At 46.2% G+C, this 20552-nt stretch overlaps 1 protein-coding gene across 1 annotated transcript in view; it reads left to right on the top strand.

The window, feature by feature from the left end:
* The window catches only part of APBA1 (amyloid beta precursor protein binding family A member 1), a gene marked incomplete at its 3' end in the record, with an annotated part of 190187 nt that overhangs the window by 161529 nt on the left and 8106 nt on the right, over positions 1-20552 (top strand). Inside the window, exons 5-9 of the mRNA XM_080911624.1 lie at positions 439-584; positions 14710-14742; positions 15722-15808; positions 16413-16598; positions 18063-18242. Of these exons, the coding sequence (XP_080767750.1) occupies positions 439-584; positions 14710-14742; positions 15722-15808; positions 16413-16598; positions 18063-18242 (632 nt within the window). The remainder of the gene's footprint in view (positions 1-438; positions 585-14709; positions 14743-15721; positions 15809-16412; positions 16599-18062; positions 18243-20552) is intronic.

Below are 20552 nucleotides of genomic sequence, written 5' to 3'. Positions count from 1 at the left end.
GAAAACGGTGTTTTCCGTTAATACAGCTTTCTGTTCCCCTAAGCCATCCACCCAGGCAAACACACAGTTTATAGACACAAGTGACAGGCATGAAAGTCAAATACGAGGGGGAGCTCATCCTCCAATCCCTGGTACTATGCTGGAGGAGTGAGGAATTGTTTCACCTAAGGCCTCACACATGACAGGCAAGTGCCTAACAGACAAGCTTGAAACAGACTGTCTCAGCCTCCCAAGCAAGCAGGATTACAGGCCGGGCTTTTTTATTGTTGGACCCTGATTCATATCCAAATAAATATATCACTTCTCATAGTCAGCATAAATGACTCTAAGATGCCTTAGACTAGCAGGTAGATCACATGTAAACAGTGAACATGGGGGGTTTGCATGTGGTACCCCACCCTAGAACATCATTCACTACTGTGGCTCTTTGTGTTATAGTTCCTGGACCTTGTGACCCTGAAGACTTGATCGATGGGATTATTTTTGCTGCCAATTACCTTGGTTCCACTCAGCTACTCTCAGACAAAACACCCTCCAAAAACGTGCGCATGATGCAGGCCCAGGAAGCAGTAAGCCGGATCAAGGTGAGGGGGTCTGTGGGGGCTGAGGTGATGGGTGGCCAGAGACACCTGAGAGGCAGCATCAACCCACAGCTCTTAGAGAGTGGACTAAGATGTTGTAAGCAAAGCTTATTCCTGCCTAACTAAAAGCCCAGATAAACAATATTCAGGTTGCTCTTGAGAATAAATCCGTATGGGCTTTGCTCTTTATGCCTCTAAGGTGAAGTTCCACCACTGACAACTAGAAGCCATTGATGGGAACAGTCCTTTGTTAGGCTCTATTCAGACTGTCTCAATTCCAGTAAAATGGACTATTTGGTTAAATCTTACTTGGGTAGTCTGAAGAAGTCAGGCAAATCCTAATTTAAACTAGTTTGAACACTGTCACAGTCTGTTTAAATTAGTTTTATCAAGACTTAAAGGAGAAAGCCAACTGGATACACCAAGAACCATTTTCACCTAGTTTCCATAATTCACAAGTAGATTACTCAAAGCCAGTCTGCAAATGCATAACTCTAGACTCTCTACCCTAATGCCACCTTGAGTTACAGACACACCAGGTAACAGGGATGCTGACTGTGCACTTTTGCTATCCAAAAAGTGCTGTCAACACATGAAACACACTCAGAGAACCAACAAGATTAAGGAAGGGTTAGGATGCACCAGTTTTTTGTTTTTGTTTTGTTTTGTTTTGTTTTTTTTCTTGTTCCAACTAGTTAAGACTGAATATTCTCTGCCCATCTCCTCTGGTACCATAGAACCTGGTGCTGGTGTGGTTATATAGAGTCATAAAGGACAAGAGAAGGCAACGAAAGGCCTTTATCTGTGGAGAAGAAAAGAGGATCCTTGAGCCCTGTCTTATGTAGGACGATCAAGAATCAAGTAGACAAGAATAACCATCATAAGCTCATTTCTTCCCAGGCTAACACTGTAAGCATACGTGTTCGAGCCATGATTAACCTCCAGATGAACACAACAGTGAGGGTATTAACTCTCCCAAATCTCCCCTGGTACACTAGACAAACTCTCAACTGTAAGCCCCTGAGAAAAGCAAGTTAAACACTTGTAATGTGTAATGACTTGGGATAAACATCAGCATTCCAAAAGGAAAGAGTAGAAAAATGGCAGGAAGGGATTGAACAGCTAGACCCAAGCCCAGCAGCTAACAAAATCCTGTAGCCTTCCATTCAGCATCTGGAGGACTGCAGTGGCATAATGTGAGCTCCAAAGGTCCAGGGCAGCGTCCCCTGCAGCCTGGCCAATAGTAGCCCACAAGGTTTGTCTCAGAAGGTTGGAGCTTTAGTGGCTTACACTTCCTGTTCTTGCATCTGTTTTACTGGCATCTCCATTTCATCTCTGTCTTCACCCTCTTATTTTCACATACCTTGAGGGACCCCCACAAACCACTGTCACATGGACAGCACCAGCCCAAGCAGTACCTTGTCCTCGGGTCATGGCTACAGGAGCCTCTGGATGTCTGGGCAGCTGAGCACAGCAAAATGATTCCTATGGTAACAAGTTCCTAGGCATCTGCGTTCAGAGCACCCCAGCCGCCTTCTCTTTCCAGGGGAAGTCTTTCAAGTCAGTTTACATCCCCACATCACTGAATCTACAATGAACAAGATCTTGCCGATTCCTGGGGTACCTTCGAGGCACCTTGTACTTGTAACAGAGTACCTCTCTTCTTCTGGAGGCTTACTTTTTAGAAACCATATCTTCCATAACTCAAACTTTTCATGTCTCTCCACCCTGCCTCTATTCCATGTCCTAACTGTAAATCTGACCCAGAGTGACAGCCATATCCACACAATAGCCTGAATGGTGACCTTCTTAAAATTCCCTTTGCCAGATTTAAACAGATGCTAACACAAAGTCTTGGCATATGGACAAAATCTAACACAAATGGCTGCTAGTCCAGTTTCCAAATAAATTCCTCATTAGTTTCGGCTCACAGCTGCAGAGCCCATTGTCAGTAAAGGGTTGTGTCTGGGCTGTGGTGAAGAAAAGCACCTTGGCAGGAGGGTGGAAAGAAGCCAAGCCACTTGCCCCATGGCAGCCAGAAAGCAGTCAGGCTGCAAGAGTGAGGACTTATCTATGCTGAAAGGCTGGTCTACTAGCTTCCACCCACATCAGTCAAGACTAACCATCACAGCCAGTGCTGTGCCCAGGAGGCTAAGACAGGAAGGTGCCTGGGCTTCATCACAAGTCTTGTCCCTAGATTAAATGAATAAGCAAGATCAACCATCTTAGGTCTGCAGCTGCCTGGTCACTTGTGCTCCCCAGGATGCTCTGTGGTATCCCTCACCCCTTTCTCTCATGGCTTCCCCATCAGATAGCTTTCCACTGCACCTACCACTGCAGCCTCCGAGGGTCAGTGGCTCTTGTGACAGCCTCACTTGTAAAGCAAACGCTTCCCTCCCAAGCTCAGAGCCACCCTGTCCTTTGACTACCCATAGAACATGTAGTAACTGTGACTTGAAGTTACCGTTGATATGCTAGGAATTAGGATGTGTGGCCCAGGGAACGATTTACAGCTCTCTCTAAGGTGTCAGTGCACTGATAGCAACCTTAGTGCTGAGTCTGGCTTAACAGTTGTTGCATGTGTCAGGCTCCAGGCAGCCACTTCATCTGTGACACACAACCTTGCCTGTGCCTTGAGGCCCCCTCCATCACGTGCATGTCTTATCTTACGAGCCTCTTCCAGGATGATGGAAGATCAGTTCTTTTAAGAGAAGCTCCTGCTACTCACAAATGTCTGTCCTGCCCCTGACTCCCAACAGGGCAGCACCAGGAAAGCAAAGTAGCAGTTTGAGCCTCAGGCTTTCTGGGCTTAGTGTCACTGGAAGCCACTGTGACTTCTACCACCCAGACAAATACCTAAGGTAAACAAAGGAAGAACATCTGTTTTGGCTCATACTTCCACAAGTGCCGGCTCAGAGGCACTTGGCTGTGTTGCTTTGGGCCAGTGGTGGTTGATAGAACATCAGGAAGCACATGGTAAGAGCAGGCTGATCACTTCATAGTAGTCAAGAAACCCAAGGAGAAAGGAAGGAGTCATGGCCCAGATAACCCCTTCAAGGGCATGCCCCCAATAACCTAACTCCCTTGCATTAAGCCTCATCTCCTGAAGGTTCCACCACTTCCCAGAGTAGCACAGGCTGGTTACCAAAGCTTTCCACATGGATCTTTGGGAGAACATTCTAGATCCAAGTCACAGGGGTTGGCCTACTTCCTTTTGTTTGCATCACCGGAGAAATACACTAATGCCAGAAAGTTTCCCCATGGTCTTCCTCATCTTAATTTTACACCTCCCAGCAAGGCTTTTAAAATAATGCATAAATCTCTTAAGAAAGACAAGCTCGTGTTCCAATGGAGTGTCAATCAGACTCCTGCAAACACCACATGTAACACTAAGTCCCTCAGACAAGTGGTGCTGTGGGTCTCCAGACAGCTAAACAGACCACCGTGATCTGCCATAGCTTGCGGGATGACTTCCTGACAGACAGAAAGTGCCTGGGAATGGGTAGGGACATCTCTGGCTGTCACACTAACACATGGCTTTTAGGCCAGAACCAAGTATGCTCCAGACTCCGAAACCATCCAGAACAAAGAGCCACATATGAGAATTGTGTCAGAATACCAAGTCCCATGGCCAGGGCCACTTAGGTGGTCTTTCCAGAGGAAAACAACAGTCTGACTTTAAGGCTTACTGGAGACTGCCCGGACCAGAAAATATAGTTGCCTTGAGGTTAGTTTCTCATTATTAGTTCTACCTATCAAGTCTTCCAAATCTGGCTGTATTTGGGAGTTCAGGCTTTAGTTGAGGCCCCTTATTTATTCATCTCCTGATAGTTTAGAGACTCTAACATATGAGCATCTGTGTCTTTCCCTTCCTCTTATGGCACCTAGGGAGGACTCAGATGGTGCTCAGAGTGGATAGGGGTGGCAGGCACAGCATCATCTGTACAGAAAGCAGTCCACATGGTGAGCAGCAGTGTCCCTTCGCCAGCTCCCAGGGCACCAGCTATGCCCTGAACTGCTTTCTGGCCTCCACCGTAGGAGCTGACAGTGTCATTTCACCTTTGAGTCCAGTTCTCTCATGAAAATCAGACCATTTCCTCTGGAGTTCCCAAGTAACCAGCACCCTAAAACCCCACAGCTCAGTTAAACCTCAAATTAGATGGTGGTCTCAAAACAAGCAAGTGGCCAGCTGATTATAAGTATGTTTCACTCTGCCCAGAGCAGAGTAGATATTTGAACATGAAAACCATGTACTTATCTTTTACAAGTAAACTGATGTAGTGTGAGGAATTTGTTATAAAGTAGTAAAATTAAATGGTTACGTTTCCCTCACAGGTTATAAGTATCATTTTACTATGTGCTTCTGTGCACTTGAAGGAAACTGCCTGCCAATACATATTTTCTGCTTCATGATCCCTTTATATCCATCTAAATGCTTGTCAGAATGACACCACACAGAGCCCGAAGCCGTTTCCCATTGTAAGCAGAGATGGCTGCATTGTCCATCTCACCTAGAAAGGTGAGGAGCTGGCTCAGACCTTACAGCAAGTGGCAGACAGGTGTGTCCTCAGCACTTCCAACAGGCTCTGGAGACATCACTCCCTGAGAGACTGGGTACCTCTGGCCTTTCAAGGACAAATTCTTCTAGGTCACCTCAGCACAGTGGACAGAGTGCAGCAGGGCCACAGATTTCCATGTCTACCCAGGAAAGGAGAACAGAAAGCAACGCTAGGCCTTCCTTTTCCACTCTGCATGTGCGGTCCATGACACCAAGCCAGTGGTAATCTCTGGCCCTTCCTCTTGCTTAAAACAGGCTGGTTTCTTCCCTGCCCTTCTGGCCTGGTCTTCTCTCTCACCCCCCATGGGAACCACCGTTTTATTGCTCTCCTTCCTGTGCCTCTATGCTATGCACAGCCTAAGGGATGAGGGCTTTCTGGTTTCCTGTTGACTTCCTCAGCAGATGCCAGCGTGAAGCCAAAGCTTCCCTTACTGAACGCTCCTGCTCTGCTGGATGGTACCCATCCCACAGCTTTGGGCAAGGATTAGATTTACTTGGAATTTTGACAGTTACTTCTTTTTTTTGTTTGTTTGTTTGTTTGTTTGTTTGTTTCAAGACAAGGTTTCTCTGTGTAGAACTTCTCTACAGACCAGGCTCGCCTCAAACCCATAGAGGTCCACCTGCCTCTGTTTCCTTAGTGCTCAGATTAAATGTGTGCACCACCACTATCTGGCATCTACATTTTCTTTAACAATGCAAGTGTCCAGATTTATTTGCAAAGTGGAAAGAGAATTTAGATTTGTTTTTGACCACACACACACACACACACACACACACACACACACACACGTTTTTGTGATAGGTACTTCAGAAGTAAGATTTAACCAACATCCAGTATTGAACCTTGAGAAACTAACTGGCAGTCCAACAAATGAATCAGAAAGGGTGTACACCTGATGCTATACTATATGACAAACCGAGGGATCTGGAAAGAAAACCCTGTTCCATCTACCAAGATACAGGAATAAAGCAAGTCTACATGGTGGCAGCAGAATTAGAACTCTTCTGCTGTTGCTTTCCCCACCTGTGGACCTTTGTTACTAAAACTACTGTCCTTGCAGGCAGTGTGCATACACACACACACACACACACACACACACACACACACACACCACCACCACCACCACCACCAACAACAACAACAACAACAACAACAGCAGCAGCAGCAGCAACCAGGAATGCATTAGAACTGTGAGTCTCAGAGTATGGTCCAGGGACCAGCAGACCAGCATTGTGTAGAAACCTGATGGACATTCGAGCTGTCCATCCTGACCCCAGACTCCCCAAGACAGGAGCTTGGGCAATAAGATGACCTGTAAATTTACCTGATGGTGACCTGTAAATTGCTCTCTGAAAGCATTATGAAGCATCTTCTCTTCACCTATACTCTGCAGAACTCTAGTCAAGCTGAGTACTTGCTACTAATAGATCTCCATCAGCAAATACAATCATGAAACACTCCATCTCTGGATAGTTCCCAAATCTGCTTCCTTGTTAAAGACTTGGAGAATGAATGTTCTGCAGATGAATGGGTCTAGGTGTTCATGACTTACATTTTTTCCTACAAACAAGAGCTGTAAGTCAAGAGCGTGTAGCTGTGTTTTCAGCTAAGTGACTGGGTTACAGTTCCACAACCCGAGACAACATAGTAAGAGAAACACAGCCAGGGGAGGAGACTCGTCTGCCCTTTGCAGGAAGAAGGGTAAGATCTAGACCCCCACTAACAGTCCCAGCTAAAGGAGTTTCACAGTCCTCATAGGCTTCCATCCCACTTGAGCAATGAAACCTTCCCTGCAGCTGGCATCCGAATTAGGACTACCCTATGGGTTCATAACCCCTAATGTTTCCATCTCTGAGATCCCAGACACATTTCTGCTGCCTCAACAACCTAACTAAGCCCATCAGAGTAACTTACTTAAACTGGATACTTTGTCAATGGTGGGGAACAGATGATTGACACCTTAGGATAAGTGTCCTCTGAGACCATTTGCCATGGTAATGTGCATGAAGACTCATACTAGCACCAGAACCGAAGGTGACTCACACTCTGACACCTTGTGCCACACATACCTGCTACTGGTTGTCCTGCTGCTCCGAGGTAGCCTTGAACAGCTCTGTGACTCCATCTGTCACCCACTATGAATGCAGGACTAAAGAGGCCTTAAGGGGAATATGACCCCTGTTCCTGCCAGTCCCTACTCCTCCTCGATCACTAGGGTCCCGGAGTCGAAAGGAAGGCAAGGATCCCCAGCCTTTGTCTGCCCCTGTACATACAAGGGTGGTAGGGGCCAAGGCCCCACTCCTGGCAGGCTCTCAGAAGCCAGCAGAGGAGAGTGCCACACTCTTGCTGCTACCCCAACTATCTACTTCCTGGTCTCCTCACACCTTGTCTGGAAGGAAATGCAGTTGTGACCGGATATAAACACCATGGAGAAGAGGCTGTAGTTCCGATCAGCCTCTCCCTGTGCCGTTTCTGAGCAAAAGCCACTGTCTGTTCACAGGTCAGAGAGTTCAGGTCCCTTAACACCACTAGGATTGCTCGTACCAGAGGCCCTTCCTAGTAGCAGAGCAACAACAGTAGCTGCAAAAACATGGCTGACAGAGTGGACAGCACAGCCTCCATGGTGAGACTGGCCAAACAGCACTGCACATTCTGCTGTTGACACTGTACTGCCTAAGCTGCTAATGTGGCCTCAAGCTGTGTAGCCCACAATATCTCTCTGACTCTAACATGGCGTGTACAGTGCCAGATTGTGAGTCAGAACCAACAGAGCTACAGGAGGGCCACACTACAGTGCCCAACTCAAAATAAGGCCAAATACCTAGCAAACTGAACCCCTGGAATAAGACACATCTTCAGGAGAAAGCCACCTAGGAGGCCACCTCTAAAGTAGTAGTCCTAAGATCCACTAGATGCAGAAAGCTCAATGTAGGGACACAAGAGTTGTACCCTGTCCAAAGATGTCACTCCCCAGCCGCAAATTCCAAAGAAATCAAAATGGATGAAATGCCTGATAACAACTTTTAAGATGCAGACAGAAAGAAACTCAGATCCAAGAGAATATTTTTAAAGGCATCAAATGACATTAGTCATACAATGCAAGACAAGACTCAAAATAGTTAAGAGCAATCAAATAGAATGAAAGAAAACCAGAAAAGATCAATAAAACAAGTTCAAGGGAAGAAGTAATGACTGAATTTGAAAAGGGGGTTGACTATCCAAATCAGACCCCAGAACACCCACAGGAGGAAGACAAGGAAGGGAAGGGAGGAATATGTACTTACTATCTTTGAAAGACAGGGGTGATTGTATATTCCTGTAATCCCAGCATACCTGTAATTCCCATACTTGGGAGGTTAATACAGGAGAGTTGAGAATTTGAGGACAGACTGGGCTACCTAGCAAGACTGTCTCATACAAACAAAAACCTTTGATTCCATTGCTATGAAGAGACACCATGACCAAGGCAGCTCTTATAAAACACATTTCATTGGGACTGGCTCACAGGTTCAGAGGTTTAGCCCATTATCATCATGGCAGGAAACATGGCAATGTCCAGGCAGCCATGGCTCTGGGGGAGCTGAGAGTTCTACATCTTATTCCGAAGGCAAACAGAGGAAGACTGACTTCCAGGAAGCAAGGAGAAGGGTCTCAAAGCCCCATACCCACAGTGATAATACTTCTTCCAACAAGGCCACACTTCCTAATAGTGCAACACTCTGGGCAAGCATATACAAAACACCATTCAGCAAATCTAAGTTTTAACTGGAAAATTTAGCCCATTTATATCCAAGGTTGTTAATGATAGGTAAGGACATATTCCTGTCATGTATATGTGCTATGTGCATGCACATACATATTTGTGTGGTGAGGAGAGAGGGCAGAGGTTGACACCTGGCATCTTCTTCAGTCACCTTATATACTGAAGCAGAGTCTCTCAGTTGAATCCGGAGTGCATTGATTCAGTTAGCCTAGCTAACTGAATAAATATATCACTGGTTAAGGACTCAGGGAAGTTATCCCATGAAACAATTATCAGAAGACTTCTCTAATCTTTGGAAAGATACAGCCATCCAGGTACAGAGGTCTACAGAACCTCTAGTCTAACCAGAAAAGATTATTGTCACCCCAGCATTAATAGTCAAACTGTCAAAAGTCTAAGAAAATAGTTTTACAATCTGAAGGTGAAAAAACACTGTGTAACTTCTAGGGCACACTCATTAGCACAGCAATAGATGTCTCCGAGGCAGTCCTGCAGATGGAAATACAAAGGGATGGAATAGCATATTCCAAGTCCTGAAACAAAATGTCAAGCAGAATTACTCTACCAAGCAAGACTGTTCTTCAGAGATGAAGTAAATTAAAACCTTTCAAGATGAGCAAAAGCTGATTTATGTTCACCAGACCACCTAAGGGAACCCTATTTACAGAAATCAAAGAAGTAGCTAACATCACTGAAGCCTGTGAAAGTATAAATCCCTGTACAAGAGTAGCTACACAAAAGACAAGTAGAACCAAATCAGGCATTATCTCTGCCACGGTCATCCCAAAGCTAAGATGGGAAGAAAATGAAAATATCCCAACTATAAGAAAATCATTGGGAGTGGCAGAGATGGCTCATGGGGTAAAGCACTCACTAAAGAGTGTGAAGGCCCGAATTGGATTCTGAGCACCCATGGAATTGTCTGTATTCCTAACACCAGGGAAGTAGAGACAGGGTCTCTAGGCTAGCTAGGCTAACTGAATCAATGCACTCCGGATTCAACTGAGAAACTCTGCTTCAGTATATAAGGTGACTGAAGAAGATGCCAGGTGTCAACCTCTGCCCTCTCTCCTCACCACACAAATATGTATGTGCATGCACATAGCACATATACATGACAGGAATATGTCCTTACCTATCATTAACAACCTTGGATATAAATGGGCTAAATTTTCCAGTTAAAACTTAGATTTGCTGAATGGATTAGCCACCAGTATGCTGCCTACTAGTAATCCACTTTACAAGTACTTACACGGTGAAAGGGGAAGGATGTGAAATGATATACTGGGAATAAACAAGACTATCTATTAGATACTAGGACAGAGATAAAGGCAGTCACTATGTGGTAATGAATTAAGTCAGCAGCAAGCTATAATTATAAGTTAATATGCACCTAATGTTAAAGCATCAAGTTTTCTACACAGAAATTATAACACTTGGGGAAAGGATCCAATACACAAATAGAGTACAATTTCAGCATTCTACTCTGGTTAAATAACACCTCCTTCTAAAGTCAAATTAATACCAGAGTTAAGTTATACTATAAGTCATACTATAAATGACTTCCAGACATTTATAAAATAATGCATCCAGTAGCTACACAACACATTTTCAAAGCAGTTAAATCAGATGCTAGATCCTTTCTGATCAGAATGATTGACGAAACTAGAAATCAATTAACAAGTGAAACTCTAGCAATTATACAAATTCATGGAAATGGAACATGGGGTGGTAGGTCACCGAAGAACTGACAGGTGAATTAATACTTTTCTCAAGTTGGCGGTTGGACGGTGCTTCAGTTACTTTTCTGTTGCTGCAATAAAACATCATGACCAAGGCAACCTATAAAAGCGAGTCTAGAGTCCATGATGGTAAGGAGAAAGCATGGTGGCAGGAACAGGTAAGAGCCCACATCTCGAACCCTAAGCAGGAGGCAGAGAGAAAACTGGATATACAAGTCTTCTGAAACATCAGAGTCTGCTCCCACCCCTGAGAACACACTTCTTATTCCTTCCCCAACAGTTCTCCCAACTGGTGACCAAATATCCAAACATATGTGCATATGGGAGCCATTTTTATTCAAACCAGCACATGGAATGTGGATAATGGTAGGTTTCCCATGTTCCAGAGGGTGGACCCACACCAGGCCACATAGGCAACACTAACTGAACTTAGTAAGTTAGTAAATAATAAATAAATAAATAGCATGCAGTTAGGAAGAGAAGTTATTAAAATGAGGGCATTGGTTACATTTCTACTCTACACATATATGAAATACATTTATGGGTGCCACATAAAAGGTAGAAACTTTACAAGTGCCCCTGTTGAGGTACCTCAAGGGCTTGAAAAGTAAGGATTAAATAAAACCCAAAATAACAAAGATCAGAAATAAAAGAATACAAAAGATCAGCAAAGCCAAGAGTTGTTTGTTTGCACAAATAAAGACAGAAACATAACTGATTCAACAGAACATCAAAACATCATTGGGAATGATTTTTTTTTAACTTCATGTTGACAAGTTAGAAAACCCCTGAGGACATAAAACATGTGACTAGGACAGTACGTGGTGGACAGCACTTGTATCTTGTAATATGTAAATAGTAGCTCCTTAGTTGCTTAAGCAAGGAACATCAGGATCATGGTGTATATCTGACTAAAGTCTGCTGGTCGTACCTTAGAAAGGTTTGTGGGAGATACCTCTGAAGAGTTTTGCCCATGTCCTGATGTTCTGGAATGTCCCTCTCCACACAGAAAGGACACTGTGACTATCCCATCTAGAGTACAAGCTGTGCTAGCCCCCCTTGTCTTCCTCTCTCCAGGGACACTCAGTAGAAGCTAGGGAGGTTCTCTGAGCCACAGAGGCCATGGGCATCCACGCAGAGGGTCCTCATCTCCATTCCCTAATCTGTGAGGCTCGTGCAATGACGTCACAAGTGTTGTTGCAGGATTGTGTGTTGCACACATTTTTGTTCCTATCATCCTTCGCCATTTTCCTTTTATCTGTCTTTACCAGCCTCTTCCAGAGTTCTAATTTTTTCATTCTTTTGTGATTTTGCTTAAATATCAAAGCTTGCCGTTTCATTGCAGAATTAAATGTTCCATCATTGTAGCCTTGTCTGAGTCCTGTCACCTCCCCGTTTGCTTGGGGAGTTCCGGATGAGTAGAGAGGATGCTGCTGCCTCCTGCCAGGCCTTTGCATGTATTCCTCATTTATTGCTCAGACTGGAAGAGACAGGGAGTCCTGGGAGGTAGGTATCATTAGCCCCATTTTACTGGGAACTGAGACATTCCAGAAGAGAAGTTGGCATAAGCCGCATAAAGGGGAGTATAGACTGAAGTACTGCCTAGGCTTGAAATCACGGTTCTCATTATACATACAGCTGTGTGACATTGAGCAAATTACCTAGCCTTTCTGTGCTCTGTTTTCTTCTTCTTGAGTGTCTTACTATAATTCCTGCCTCACAGGGTTGTTATGAGTTTAGACAGTGACATGCAAAACTGTTAGAGGAGTCCTGGCAAAGGGCCTTAGCTCAATAGGTAAGCTGGGTAAAGAACAGATAGGCCAGCAGCAGAGGCCCTCCCACAAGTGAGAGGGAGAAACACGGCTGTGATCCCAGGGTACTGCCATCCTTGGCCTTGGGAAGGTTTTAGCGGCCTCTTCCAATCTTTCATTGCGGCTCTGAACTGTGCATCTTGTCCATGTTACATCGAAATGCTATAATCTGCTGCATAAATATTTTCAACCCCATGGAACCCATGTCAGAACACCTGTCGTGAAACTCAGTTTGCCTTCCTCATCTTTCTGTAGTTTGGGGGAAAAAATGGAATCCAGGGAAATTATTGATGAAGGGAGAACACAGTTCCCTAGAGTTAGAGAACCTTATTGGACTTTTGATACCAACAGGAACAGGAAGGAATTCCTGGGCCATTTCATGTCAAGAGAGGGAGACAGGAAGCATTTCAGATCCTAGAGAAGTTACAGGGCAGATGAAAACTGACTCGGGTCAGAACAGGGACCGCCCCTCACTCATGTGCACTCGGGGCCTTCTCAGGACACAGATACACCCACCGGCATGTGCTGCAGTGAGTAAAGCACGAGTGTGTTTTATTAACTTCAGAGTCTTCCAGAGTAGATTGCTCACAGCCATCTCATCACCACGGGAAGAACGGTGGGGAAGCTGTGTGGGAGTGGGGTTGCCCTCTTTCCTGGGTGTATCAGTAATTAGCTATGCAGTGTTTGGATGACTGACTCATCCAGTCTCCACAACGGGATAACGCAGGCAGCGGGCAACACGTTTTAACCACTAGTGAAATAGAGACGCACTGCTGAGAGCAAAGTTTTTCCTACAGGTAAGTTACCCAGCCACCCCCATCACAACAGCACAGCCTTCCACACTGGTACCGTAGCTTTCACAACAGCTCAGCTTTACCACCCCCACCAGTGACAATAGTCCAGCTCTCCCCATCCATTACAGTGATGCAGCATTACCCATGGCCTTCATAACATCGCCCACGGTCTGGCCACAGACTCACATTGACATCATATATGTCATATACACAATTGTGGAACTGCATCCTACACCTGTACATCTTAATTATATATAGCAGACACCGACATGATGCTCAGTGTACTGCTCAAAGACTTTTTTTTTCATGTATTCACTTTATCTTTTAAAACAGCCCTGTGAGGTAGATACTATCTTAATCCATATGTTACATAGAGAAAGCAGAAATGTCAAGAGGCTTGCTTAAAAATCATACTAATAATGGGCAGTAGAGCTGAGATCTGGATTTAGAAATCTCAGCTAGTTTTTATGAGCTCTGCTATCTTTTAATTATGAGTGAACAAGAGGAATAAGTCCATTTCAGTCAGGTACAAACTATATTCATCTTATGAAATTTAAGAGGAAATTATTGCTACAGATAAACGGGGGGATTATAGGATTGATTCAATGGGAAGATATACTACCCTAAACATATACATATTCTATAACATGGCTACAAACAGAGAAAGCAGAGACCAATAGTACCAAACCAATACAAAGACAAGTCCACAGTAAGAGCTTGTGGTCTTAGCACAGTTTGTCAATAAAAAGATGGAAGAATCATTTTAACTGACAACTGAGACTGCAGACTGTGCAGTTCATATAATCTGCTCACCCAAGCCAGTCTGGTGCCAGACAACACCATAGGCTCGCCACCTTTCAAAAAGACTGAAATCATACATAACATGTTCTCGGGCCACAGTAAAATTGATTCCCAAATCAATGCCAAAGAGATAGCTAGAAAACCTCCAAATATTTGTGAAATTAATAACACAGCTCTAGGCGATCTGGGGTTCAAAGACATCCCAGCCGAAGTGTCTGCGGTGGCAGAAGATAGTGCCAGTGCAGGAAGCTGCGCTACAGCTAAAGCAGGGGTCCAGAACTTCAGTAGGAGGAAACGTCTAGATAGCTGCAGCTTTTATCAGAAGCAGCTGAAGGAAGATTCAGCCCATCACTCCCAAAGAAAGCAGAAACAAAGACGCAGGCTGGAGTCAGTGATGTAAGAAGGGAAACACAAGATAACAGAACCAAAGTGGGTTCTTTAAAAATTCAAAAGATAGCGAAGCAATAGAAGCCCCTCCGTGCCGGTCCCTGACACTCACACTATATAGGAATATTCCCTGTAAAGTGGGGTGTGTGCGCCCTCCCACAAGCGCTGTATACCCCTAAGCAGTGTTAGTGTGCCCGTTCCCCTGTTGACTCTGAGTCCGAAACTTCTTTTCTAACTATTCTCCTGTCTCTGTTTGTTCCATGCTAAGCAGACGGCCCAGAAATTAGCCAAAAGCAGGAAGAAGGTGCAGTACAACTTCATCACTTGCCTGTCTGTTTTCTTTTATGTTTCGCCTTCTTATGATGTCGTGTTTTTGTTTTCTGCATCCAGCAAGTTTTTGTTCCGATTTCGTTTTGAGTCGCTCCATAAGCCAGCCTCTCTCCAAACTCAGTTGCCTCAAGTGGCCATTTTCCGTTTCTCATTTGGTCATCTCACGTCAGAGGAACGACAGGGAGCAGATTGGAGATGCTAAATGAATCCTCTAGTGTGGAAGCCGCAAGCCATTCAGGAACAATGATGTGGCAGGGACCTGGGACTTTTCAATTACAGTTACACTCCATTTGAGGATTTCTCAGATTGCTGGATGCAAAAAAAAAAAAAAGAAAAGAAAAGAAAAGAAAACCCGCTAATACCCACACATGTGCAGGGTTCAGCGCTCAGTGAGCTGGGCTGCACTTTGGGGCTGGCAAAGCTTCTAGGTGTTTGTAACTTACTCTGAGGATGTGAGCCATTGGCGGGGGGGGGTCTTTTGTAGTGGGGTGGCTGCGGGAACAGGCAGCTGCTTCTGTGGTGCTATGGTGATGTGTGACTTTGAAGACCCTCTTACCAGAACTGCATCCGGTGGCTTCCTTCGCACCGACTACAGACATTGTCCTCCATTAGCTCTCGCAGGGTAAACTGAGCGACCACTGCAAGGTCCTCACTGTGAGTCAGTCTCCAAAAGCCTTACCGAAAGGGTCACCTGCCATCACGTCAGAGTTAAACGTGCCTCAGCAACTGCTGCTCTGGGGGAAGCTGCAGAAGGGACTCTGCATTTCCCCGGTAATGCAGAGATGCTAACTCTGGCCCACATGTCCATCCTCCCTGTAGTGCTTTGGCAGTTTAACCCGGTGTTGCCGTTCTGGTGACTGTGTCTTGGTAACCCAGTGTGTGAGCTAACCTTTCCCATGCCTCTGGCTTAAGATAATATAGTAAAACTTCTTCTTGGTGCACTTTCTTCTCAGGCTCCTGAAGGCGAATCTCAGCCAATGACTGAGGTGGACCTCTTCATATCTACCCAGAGGATCAAAGTATTGAATGCAGATACACAGGTACCAGATTGTTGCCACTTTTCTCAGGGGTGAAGGCCCATGGAATTCTGACAGATTCCCTGCCTGTAAAGTGCCTATCCCCAGGGTCTTGGGGTGCCACAACTTGCATTCTGGGTCCTAGAAACTGACAGGGGTGGTGAGGGAATGAAGAAAGGACAGACTCAGAGAGTTGCCAGGATCTGGTAGTACATGTGCTCTGATGGAGGTGTACTGACACTGGCCTTGAAACTGCTGTTTATTTTATATAACAGTGTGTTTATTTTATACCTCTGAACCAAGGAGGCAGGTTTGGCTGATCTCAGTAGGATGTCTCTTTAGGAGAGCAGTCTCAGACTATAAACACAGGGAAGGACAAAGCTGGGGTCTACATTTTTTTTCATCTACACATGGACCAGGGAAAAGTTTAGCCATCCCCATGGGTCTGAGACATTGGGATCCTTGATATAACTGTGTTCATGTCCATGGTGCACATTCAGTCAGAGCTTCATCCATCCCCCACACCAGGTTCCAGCAAAACTCAAAGGTCACCTTCATTCTTAAAGCCCCATCTGGTAAGTTCTAAGGTTCAGTGTGCAGACTCACCTGCTCTGCCCTTCACCTCTAGGAGCCTATGATGGACCACCCTCTGAGGACCATTTCCTACATCGCAGACATTGGGAACATCGTCGTGCTGATGGCCCGCAGGCGGATGCCCCGCTCCAACTCCCAGGAGAATGTGGAGGCCTCTCACCCATCCCAGGATGGAAAAAGACAGTACAAGATGATCTGCCATGTCTTTGAGTCCGAGGACGTAAGGCTGGCTTCCCCAACCCTCCTCTGGGTGACCTGATAGCCACTAAGTAGCCAGTATATCAGAACCCGAATCAGTCTGGCTTGTCATACATTAAACATACTTTCTGAGTACCAAATGTGTGGCAGGCACTGTTCTAGATCTGCAGATATAAGGCTAAATGAAGCACAGGAGTTACTCTTCATACAAGTTGAAAGGGAGTAGAAAATAAAAAGATAAATGAGCTTAATAATGAGACATGCAGAGTGCTTTACTGAAATGTAAAATAGGGTCAGTACAGAAAGGGCGGGACTAGGATTGGTCAGCATAGCCTTATCTTTTTCCCAAGGAGGTAACATTAGAACAGAGAGCTGAGTAGAAAGAGACTAGGAACTAGCAAATGCAAAAGCCCTGAGGCAGGGGAATGCTGAGTTTGCTTAGGAAGGAAGAGTGGCTCTGCTGCCAACAGGCTTTGAAAGAGGGAGACCCAGATTGCCGGTCTAAGCAAGTCTTCACGGGCCCCAGAGTGACCACAGAGGAACTGTGGGGGAGAGCAGAGATGTCATGTTGCCATAGCCAGTGACCCTAAACCCCCCCAGCCCAGGGACAGGAACATCAGCCACCAGACCCAGACCTCTTAACCGCTGAGCCATCTCTCCAATGCCCTTTTCTCGACAAACTAATTTATAGCCATAAATAAAGAAAAGGAGGTTAAGATAAAAATCATGATACATTGTATAATGCCAGGGCCCAGCCATTCCAAAAAGCATCATGAAGTAGCCAGATATTCACACCTATTTCCTAAGTTTGGCTGTGAGAATAATAATGTATTTGATGTGGTACTGTGGATAATTTCTACTTGACATTTTAAATTGAGGGCCAAGCAAGCATCCATGGCTATCCACGCAAGCAGAATCTCCGTGCACCACGGTGCATACAGACAGGGATGTGATCATTAACAACTCAGAGGCCGAGACCACAAACGATGTGGGTGGCTTTGAAAGACATCAAACTTACAAAATCTCCAAGGACCTTGACTTTGCATAATATTATTCTTGGAGTATAGAGTGTAGCCAGGGCCTCCCGGCAAGTCTTTGTGTTTAAACATAAGCTAGAATCCAGTTGTGGGCACAGTGATCAAAACCAAGTGTTACATATAATATAAATGTCTAGTGGGATGTCCAAAAATTGCATAGGATGCAGAATGACTTGTCATCACATGTGACTGTCCTGCATAGAGTAGATTGTCTTGCATCTTGGATTCCTGTCTACTGAGTATCAATGACTCCCTTACGGGCACAGTCATAATAAAAAACATACTGATTGTTTTTTTTCAGATAGCTCGTGGTAGGCTCTAGTACCCTGATGCAGACTGACTGACTGACCTGCTATTTAGAACCCTCAAACACCACCAGGAATTGTCCAGGGTGGGTGTGCAAGGAGTTCCCCCACTCACTACTGTCTTCCCCTGTGCTGCTGCTCTAGGCCCAGCTGATTGCTCAGTCCATAGGACAGGCGTTCAGTGTTGCGTACCAGGAATTCCTCAGGGCCAACGGGATTAACCCGGAAGACCTCAGCCAGAAGGAATACAGCGACCTGCTCAACACCCAGGACATGTACAACGATGATCTGATCCACTTCTCCAAGTCAGAAAACTGCAAAGATGTAGGTACCTCCCAGGACTTGTTCCCAAGCTGAGCCAGCTGGGCAGGGCCCTAGAGGGTGAGGCAGCCCTGCCATGGAAGCAGAGGCTGAAGTCCTGGGGTTCACAGGACACCTTGTGGTTCTCATGCCCATCTCTGGCTCTTCCCAGAGGACCTCTAATTAAGTCCTGTCAAAAATGGGTATAGATGATACGCTGCCCTGTGAGTCAAGTTTTGAGAGAGTTCTATAGATGTGAATGCATGACCTGACACTGTCCTTACAATGCCCACAGCCTAGGTAAGGGCACTGAAAGTGCTCAGTGACTTGCCAGCTCTAACACTGATGAAAGGCAGCGGCTCTTGGCAGAACAGAGGCAGCTCAGGTCATGGCAGCCTCAGCACCACTCTCCCCTCAGCATCACTCTCCCCTCAGCATCACTCTCGCCTCAGCACCACTCTCCCCTCAGCATCACTCTCCCCTCAGCATCACTCTCCCCTCAGCACCACTCTCCCCTCAGCATCCTCTCTCCCTTCAACATCACTGTTCCCTCAGCATCACTCTCCCCCCAGTGCCACTCTCCCCTCAACATCACTCTCTCCCTTCAACATCACTCTCCCTTCAGCATCACTCTCCCCTCAGCACCACTCTTCCCTCAATATCACTCTCCTCTCAATATCACTGTCCTCTCAATATCACTGTCCCCTCAGCATCATTCTCTCCCCTCAGTATCACTCTCCCCTCAGCATCACTCTCCCTTCAACATCACTCTTCCCTCAACATCACTCTCCTCTCAATATCACTGTCCCCTCAGCATCATTCTCTCCCCTCAGCATCACTATCCCCTCAGCACCACTCTCCCCTCAACATCACTCTTCCCTCAACACCACTCTCCCCTCAACATCACTCTCCCCTTAACATCACTCCCCCTTTCAGCATCACTCTCTCCTCAGCATCATTCTCTCCCCCTCAACATCACTCTCCCCTCAGCATCACTCTCCCCTCAGCACCACTCTCCCTTTAGCATCACTATCCCCTCAGAATCACTCTCCCCTCAGCATCACTCTCCCCTCAGCATCACTCTCTCCTCAGCATCACTCTCCCCTCAGCATCACTCTCCCCTCAGCATCACTCTCCCCTCAGCATCACTCTCCCCTCAGCATCACTCTCCCCTCAGCATCACTCTCCCCTCAGCATCACTCTCCCCTCAGCATCACTCTCCCCTCAGCATCACTCTCCCCTCAGCATCACTCTCCCTTCAGTATCACTCTTCCCTCAGCATCACTCTCCCCTCAGCAACACTCTCCCCTCAACATCACTCTCCCCTCAGCATCACTCTCCCTTCAGCATCACTCTCTCTTCAGCATCACTCTCCCCTCAGCATCACTCTCTCTTCAGCATCACTCTCCCCTCAGCATCACTCTCTCTTCAGCATCACTCTCCCCTCAGCACCACTCTCCCCTCAGCATCACTCTCTCCCTTCAACATCACTGTCCCCTCAGTATCACTCTCTCTTCAGCATCACTCTCCCCTCAGCATCACTCTCCCCTCAGCAACACTCTCCCCTCAACATCACTCTCCCCTCAGCATCACTCTCCCTTCAGTATCACTCTTCCCTCAGCATCACTCTCCCCTCAGCAACACTCTCCCCTCAACATCACTCTCCCCTCAGCATCACTCTCCCTTCAGCATCACTCTCTCTTCAGCATCACTCTCCCCTCAGCATCACTCTCTCTTCAGCATCACTCTCCCCTCAGCATCACTCTCTCTTCAGCATCACTCTCCCCTCAGCATCACTCTCCCCTCAGCATCACTCTCCCCTCAGCATCACTCTCCCCTCAGCATCACTCTCCCCTCAGCATCACTCTCCCCTCAGCATCACTCTCCCCTCAGCATCACTCTCCCTTCAGTATCACTCTTCCCTCAGCATCACTCTCCCCTCAGCAACACTCTCCCCTCAACATCACTCTCCCCTCAGCATCACTCTCCCTTCAGCATCACTCTCTCTTCAGCATCACTCTCCCCTCAGCATCACTCTCTCTTCAGCATCACTCTCCCCTCAGCATCACTCTCTCTTCAGCATCACTCTCCCCTCAGCACCACTCTCCCCTCAGCATCACTCTCTCCCTTCAACATCACTGTCCCCTCAGTATCACTCTCTCTTCAGCATCACTCTCCCCTCAGCATCACTCTCCCCTCAGCAACACTCTCCCCTCAACATCACTCTCCCCTCAGCATCACTCTCCCTTCAGCATCACTCTCTCTTCAGCATCACTCTCCCCTCAGCATCACTCTCTCTTCAGCATCACTCTCCCCTCAGCATCACTCTCTCTT

This window comes from Micromys minutus (assembly GCF_963924665.1).
Source record: "Micromys minutus genome assembly, chromosome: 2".
Taxonomy (NCBI): Eukaryota; Metazoa; Chordata; class Mammalia; order Rodentia; family Muridae; genus Micromys; species Micromys minutus.
Note: the sequence above shows the minus strand (reverse complement) of the source record. Positions and strands in the feature narration are given on the sequence as shown.